Genomic DNA, 7,500 nt, shown 5'->3' with positions numbered 1-7,500 from the left:
GATCCCCAATGACCAATCCTTGCATGAATTGCTAATGATCCAATAAGTCCAACATTAATTCCTTCAGACGTGTCAATTGGGCAAATGCGTCCATAATGACTAGGATGGATATCTCGTATCCGAAAACTAGCAGTTCGCCCTGTCAATCCTCCTGGGCCCAAATAACTCAATTTTCTCCCATGAACTATTTGTGTCAATGGATTAGTTCGATCTAAAACTTGAGATAATGGGTGTAATCCGAAAAAAGATTCAAACGTGGTTGTTAATGGAGTTGAAGTTACCAAATTCTGAGGAGTCGGTATCAATTTATGTCTAATTGCTCCACATATAGTTCCTCTAACCATATTTTCTAAACGAACTAGAGCCAATCCGAATTGATCTTGTAAGAGATCGGCGACAGAACGAATCCGTTTATTTTTCAAATGATTCATATCGTCAAGTGTACCCATTCCAAATTTCAGTCCAATCAAATGATCTGCAGCTGCCAATATATCTCGCGGTAACAAAAATGTATTGTTCTCAGGTATATCAAGATTAAGTCTCTGGTTCAGATTTCGTCGACCAATCCTTCCTAATTCACATCTTTGTTGAAAGAATTTCTTTTGTAATTCCTTACATAAGGATTCAGAAAATACCGGATCTCCACCTACACAAGAAAATTGTTGATAAAACTCCAAAATGGCATTTTCTTTTGATCCAATTTTTTTTTTCTCCTTATCATTCAGGAAAGACAAAAAAATTTCAGGGTAGCAAACATTCTCGAGAATTTCTCTTAGATTCGAACCCATAGCTGATGATAGAACTAGAATAGATATTTTCTGTTTCCTACTCACACGAGCCCATATCCTTGCTTTTCGATCAATCTCTAATTCTAATCTTCCTCCCCAATCAGATATTATGGTGCCGGTATAGACCGAAATTCCGTTATGGTCCAATTCTGACCGGTAATAGATACCGGGGCTTTGCAATATTTGACTGATCACAATTCTGTATAGTCCATTTACTATAGAAGTTCCCAGGGAATTCATTAGAGGAATGTTTCCAATAAAAATTGTTTGTTCTTGCATATCCCTACGGGTTTTCCAAATTAATCCTGCGGATACGTATAATTCAGAAGAATATGTGAGTGATTCATAGACAGCATCTCTTTCTTTTATCAATGGTTCTACCAATTTATATGTTTCCACAAATAATTGAAATTCAATTTCTTGATCTGTATCTTCAATTTTTGGAAACTTAGAAAGTTCTTCTGTTAAGCCATGATCAATGAACCTACAAAACCCTTCAAATTGTATCTGATTAAACCCAGGTATTGTAGACATTCTCTCATTTCCACCCCCAAGCATTTTTTTTATTTCCCATTTATAAAAAAAATCCCATTATTTGCTTATTCATCATCAAATGGATCGATTTAGCAATGATGGAATTTAGATTATGTTTACTGAATCACATGAAATTTTCCCTAACTTGATAGATGTAATAGATGTAATGCATCAAATACATATGAACGTAGGAATAAAGAGCCTTTGATACTTAAATTGGAATTTGCAACAACTACAAATGAAATACAAAGGAATTGGTAAATTCTATTTAGACTTATGGAGTTTTGTATAGAATATCTATATCAAAACAAAAGTGAGTCCATTTCTACCATTATTATGATATTCCAATCCGATTGGGTACTATAAATAGATTCGGGATTTGATCTGCAGAAACAATATACAATTTTTTTTGTATTTTTTTAACAACATGTAACTTTTTCGTAGATTCCACTGTTAAAAAAAAATTCGCATAGAAGAGAGATATTTTACCTATACCTATATTTTTTTTAGTAGAATTCATAGAATCCCATTGAAGTATGTATGAAGACTTGTATTTATTAATATAATAAACATGTGCAGATATATATATAGTTATATATATCTCCTCCTTTATTACAGTTCTATGGGGGACACGTACTCTATCCAATTTTCTATTTAATGATAATGAAAAAAAAAAATTGTAAAAATGGAATTCTGAACATTTCCTATAAACATCTTATATAGATAAGATACCCAATTAGATTTAGATAATTGTAATCATTTATGTTCTGGGGTTTACATATACTAATAATCGCTATTATAATTTTCATTAAGAAGGATTTTTTTATGGTTATGGAAACGAATCAATACGGATGGATTAGTAATGATTAGTTATGTATCAATTTTTATTTATTTAGGTAAGGTATCAATTTTTGGATTGTTTTCTTATATCATTAGGGAAACCTAATTTTCAATTTTAATCCAAGAATCATTTATGAATTCACAGTCAATTGTTAAAGTTAACGGTTCCCATTTGTCTCCTTAATTTTTGCTTTTGTGACTGAAAATCCACATTTTTTTTTCAATAGAAAAAGAAAGTAAAGTTTTTCGGTTTTTAGTTTTAGATATTGTGTGTTGTAAGATACTATCAATCGAAGAGATAGAGCCAATACAATATTTTGTATCGTTTTGGCGGCATGGCCGAGCGGTAAGGCGGGGGACTGCAAATCCCTTTTTCCCCAGTTCAAATCCGGGTGTCGCCTCATCAACAAACAAAAGAATGGAAATACTTTCTGCTATTTTGCTGATATAACTTTATCATTTTTTTTCCAGGAGAAGAAAAAAAAAAGCAAGCCTCTTTATATTTGCTTGATTCTAAGCATCGTTGGGGTTCTGTAAAATGCTATACATCCTTGCGTCTAGGTTTCGTTTCAAGAATTTAGTAGAGTAATGAAAAATAATCGTTAAATCTTGATATGATAACCCTTCGACTCCGAATGTGGTGTCTACTGATTGGGTCTTGAATTAGGGAATCGAATTTCATTTTGAGTTACGGAAAGGAGGAAGATACTTTATATATGGACTCATGAAAGTATCTGAGTGCTCGAGCATTCAATCACTATTATATTGAATGGATAATTGGCTTTTTTTTATTTGAATCTTAAAAAAAGGAACTTCTTTCTTTTCGATAAGCTCTAGCATGTAATAGGTCATCCCATCTCCCGATTGTCTCTATGAAACAATCGGGAGACAGTAAAGATTAGATCAAATGAGAAAGGAATAATAGGGGTATGCGATAGATAGTGATCTATGTTGATTGACTATTTTTATACTCATTTTTTAATGTAATGAAATGCAGGACAACAAAAGAAAGACTAGGTCTTATTATTCCTACATGGTACTAACACTCCTTTGATACTTCCAAGAGTTTCTCTGCCTCTTTTATTTGTACTTAATTTTTTCGATTATACTAGAAATCATATAATAACTTGTTATAATTCGATTTTTTGGATTGTTTGATCAATGGTGTTGTGCCCGAATCTCTTTTTGACTATGCGCTAGTGATTCCACTATTATTAGTGAATAATAATTATTAGTGAGCAATTATGGAATAATTCTTTTATATTCATAGAGATAGGGGACATAATTCACATGGATATGGTAAGTCTCGCTTGGGCTGCTTTAATGGTAGTCTTTACATTTTCTCTTTCACTCGTAGTATGGGGAAGAAGTGGACTCTAGAAGTACTACTAATTGAAGAATCAAACTGTATCGATTGTTTTTGGTTTATTTTATAGATCATTCTGCAAAACTTTTTTTCTTTGATTTTTTTTGAACAGTAAAAAAAAAAAAAAAATAGTTCTGATTATAAGTTTTTAAGTGGATACATACTTTCGACACGAAAGAACATAGACATAGTGGTTGTCCAATGAGATACTCCGCATAATAATCTACTACTTCATAATAAGATAGTACCTCGGGGTAGCCACCCACATATTACGTGCTTACCACTTGTTTTATTTATTATTCTTAGTATTTTAGTTATTTTCAAAATAGGATTTCTGCTTGTTTTATCGAACTCATTTCATATCATGGTTCAAACGTTAAAGATGGGGTTTACTAATTCTTTTCGAAATCCGAAGATAAAAAGTTCCTACGGAACCGAACCCCTGGATCATCTGTCAATTGCTCAATCAATTACTTCTTTTGAATGCTAAAAAAAGGATTAGTGGCCTTTCGATTATTTCATTTCAGATTCATTGGAATCAACATGAATTATGAAGCAAAGAAATAGAATTGGGCCACGATGTATATTATATTAACATTACATATATGTAAGAGATATGATATCTCTATATAAATAGAAAGATATATATTGTAGATTCATCTATATTCAAATTGATCTATATTCAACCTCTATTTTTATAGAGTACAATTTTATACACTTCAATAACAATAAGAGATAGTATGGTAGAAGGATTCATATATTTCTTTCTACCATACTATCGGATCTCATAGAATACTTCTCTCGTAGAATACTGATAATTCTAGTCCGCCAATTTCATTTAAGACGCGAAATTGGAATCCTTGTGATTTTTCTTATCTTCAATCATTGATAAGAACAAAAAAGTCAAGATTAATTCAAATTAATCACTTTGACTGATTGTTTTTACGTATATTATAAGTAAAAAGGCGGTAGAAGGAACTAGAATGAACAGTGCAGTAGCAATAAATGCGAGAATATTTACTTCCATAATCTCATCGTTTCATTTTTTATTCGCAATAACTCGGGATTTAATCCCATAGAGATGATAAATGTTTCGCTTGTAAATTCAATGGGCTGCATTGCATCTCGATGATATCGAATCGTATTAAAATATCATGAATAACAATATCGGAGCTATCAAATCGATTCATCGTCGAGAATTGAATAGTATAACATAGGAAGATCTTTTATCCATACCGAATTCAAACAAAATGGGATTCCTGATGCAATCAAGAATTTCTGTACTTTTTTTTTATTTCTAATTTTTTGCATTCTTTCTTTTCTATAATCTACTGCCCTCTTGTCCAATGCAATTATCTGATGAAGTCTCATCAGACTACCTTTACCCTCACATTGTTTATAAACAAACTCAAGCAAACAATAGCAGCGAAATTCAAAAAAGGAAAAGGAGGTAGGTTCGAACTAAACTCCTTCCTTTTTTTGTACTGATCAAATCTTCTTAAAAAAAAATAATTAAACTAAACTTAAACTTTCAAAAATTATTAATTCCCTCACTAAGACAGATAGATGGGGATCCTTGTTTGTATTAATATCCTCTTTCCTTGAATTAGTAGTGGGACGTATATATCAAAAGTTAAGTGTGAAATTTGAATGAGATAGATTATTTCAAATTCAAATTAGTAATTGAATTTACTAATTGAGGTTACACAAAATCGGAGCCTGAACGTATATATTTTGCTTTAAGACGAAAAATTAGATCATAGTTTACTATGTACAATTTTTTTTGTATCGTCCAAATTCCCTTTGTGTATGTGCTTCCCGGAAACGTATAGTACTCTATTCCATTACAAAAATCGGGCGTAATCAACTAGACCCAGTACGGTATTCTTTCGAATCCGGAATATGATGCTACCAATAATTGCGGTAATTCACATATGGCACATATGGCTTTCTCCCATCAATCAATACTCGTTGAAGAAATGGAAATTTCCATATTTTTTTTTGATGAAAAATGTGGAAAAAAAATAAGAGAGATCCCGTTTGGAATAAAATTAAGTTATGTTATTTGTTCTCTCTTTCACAGGAAAGAAAGAGATGAATTGATGTATTTTTTTTTATTGGATTTGGATCCATCGGGACTGACGGGGCTCGAACCCGCAGCTTCCGCCTTGACAGGGCGGTGCTCTGACCAATTGAACTACAATCCCGGGGAAATAAAGTGTACAACATATGTTGTTGATTTAATTTCCTTCAAACCTTTCTATGTAGATTTTTGATTCGAATTGTCATATTTTACCAGACAGAGACGCGAGTAATAGATTGATATGCGCGGAGACATGTACTTTAGTGAGAGGAGCATGGATTAATAGTCATTTTTTCGTTATTGTCAAATTGATTGATAATCAATCTGTCAATCAATAAAAAAAGAGTTTTTTTTATTCTTTCATATCAAGCATTTCTGTCGAAGGACAAATGGGTTATATCATTTTATGGTGGATCCGCGAATTATTGGGCCGAGCTGGATTTGAACCAGCGTAGACATATTGCCAACGAATTTACAGTCCGTCCCCATTAACCGCTCGGGCATCGACCCGGGAAGAATCAATTCCAAGCTTATTGATAATCCATGATCAACTTCCTTTCGTAGTACCCTACCCCCAGGGGAAGTCGAATCCCCGCTGCCTCCTTGAAAGAGAGATGTCCTGAACCACTAGACGATGGGGGCATACTTGCCCGACTGCCATCATACTATGATCATAGTATGAATAGTTTTTTGAAATTGTCAATATAAATATAATCGACTAATATGATGCAATTCGAAGGATTTTTCTGTCTTTCATTATTCCATAGAATTTTTTGATTTGGGATTTATATTTATGAATCGTTCATTCTAATCACTATTACCCATATAATTCTATATAGAAATTCTTTTATTTGAAATTGAATTGCATTTTTTTTTTCTTTATTAAAAAATAAATAATATACATAAATTTTACAATTTGAATATATAGTTATATTAATTACATTATAGAATATCAAATGAAAATAGTGGTTTAGTAGTGATTAGAAGAAACGTCTAAAAAATGAAAAAACAAAAAGAATAAATATTCGAAAAGAAAAAAAAAACTATATTATTATTTTAGTTAAATAATACGAAGGCTAGTACCCTTCGGGAAGTGATTGGTTTGCCATATGCTATAAACGGGATTAAACTCAATTTCTCATACTTTCACTCATTGATTCACTCATTGTTAAGATTCGGTTAGGTAGGTATATTTCGATCTCACACTAAGCCAAGAAATTCAAAAACGATAAATTTGGAAATCTGGGGAAGAGAGGGATAGGGATCAACAAGTTATTGAAAATTGTTTTTCTCGCCAAGTCGAATTGCTTTATCAATGATTCGGTGAATGGATCTATATTCAATTCGTGGGTGTACATGTCTCAATCAAATGAATTTCGTTAGGGTGGGGCTCATCAATTTAATTAGGATCGGTCTTATGATGAAACAATTCATTGCATTGATCAAATCCAATATCAATAAACCATTTTACCTATACTCATTAGATAAATCCAATTTTTCGTTCCTGAATGAACGACTATGTGGATAAGATATATTTATGTACATAAATTATTATTTATAATTTATAATAATTATATACACTAGACTCATCGTGGCTAGTGGCTTATTCAGAAATTGAATCAAATAGGCCTTTTTAACTCAGTGGTAGAGTAACGCCATGGTAAGGCGTAAGTCATCGGTTCAAATCCGATAAGGGGCTTTGGCTTTTTTCATAAAACTCCAGCCGTAGTATTCATATTTGATTGAAGGTAGAATAGACGACATATTTTTTTTTTGTAATAAAAAAAGTAAAAACCGTATAATTTCATTCAATTATAAAAAAGTTCTCTTTAATTATAACAAGTTATTATTATAATGAATAATATAATAGTAATTATAGTTAGAAACTC

The 7,500-nt window shown here is 31.9% G+C and overlaps 1 protein-coding gene and 3 non-coding genes across 4 annotated transcripts; 2 read left to right on the top strand and 2 right to left on the bottom strand.

The window, feature by feature from the left end:
• Positions 1-2,491: 2,491 nt before the first annotated feature.
• TRNAC-GCA (transfer RNA cysteine (anticodon GCA)) lies at positions 2,492-2,563 on the top strand. Its single transcript has one exon. It is a non-coding gene; the product is annotated as a tRNA-Cys (tRNA).
• A 2,503-nt stretch (positions 2,564-5,066) lies between these two features.
• Positions 5,067-6,487, bottom strand: LOC111779057 (uncharacterized). Its single transcript, XM_023659113.2, has one exon. The coding sequence runs from the start codon at positions 6,273-6,275 to the stop codon at positions 6,180-6,182; it is 96 nt and encodes a 31-aa protein (XP_023514881.1). The 5' UTR covers positions 6,276-6,487; the 3' UTR covers positions 5,067-6,179.
• Positions 6,038-6,121, bottom strand: TRNAY-GUA (transfer RNA tyrosine (anticodon GUA)). The gene has a single exon. It is a non-coding gene; the product is annotated as a tRNA-Tyr (tRNA).
• A 751-nt stretch (positions 6,488-7,238) lies between the features above and the next one.
• Positions 7,239-7,310, top strand: TRNAT-GGU (transfer RNA threonine (anticodon GGU)). The gene has a single exon. It is a non-coding gene; the product is annotated as a tRNA-Thr (tRNA).
• Positions 7,311-7,500: the final 190 nt, after the last annotated feature.

The sequence above is a fragment of the Cucurbita pepo genome, unplaced genomic scaffold, assembly GCF_057944985.1.
Source record: "Cucurbita pepo subsp. pepo isolate OVF unplaced genomic scaffold, ASM5794498v1 scafford_152, whole genome shotgun sequence".
In the NCBI taxonomy this organism is placed as follows: Eukaryota; Viridiplantae; Streptophyta; class Magnoliopsida; order Cucurbitales; family Cucurbitaceae; genus Cucurbita; species Cucurbita pepo.
This window is presented reverse-complemented; position numbering and strand designations above follow the sequence as displayed.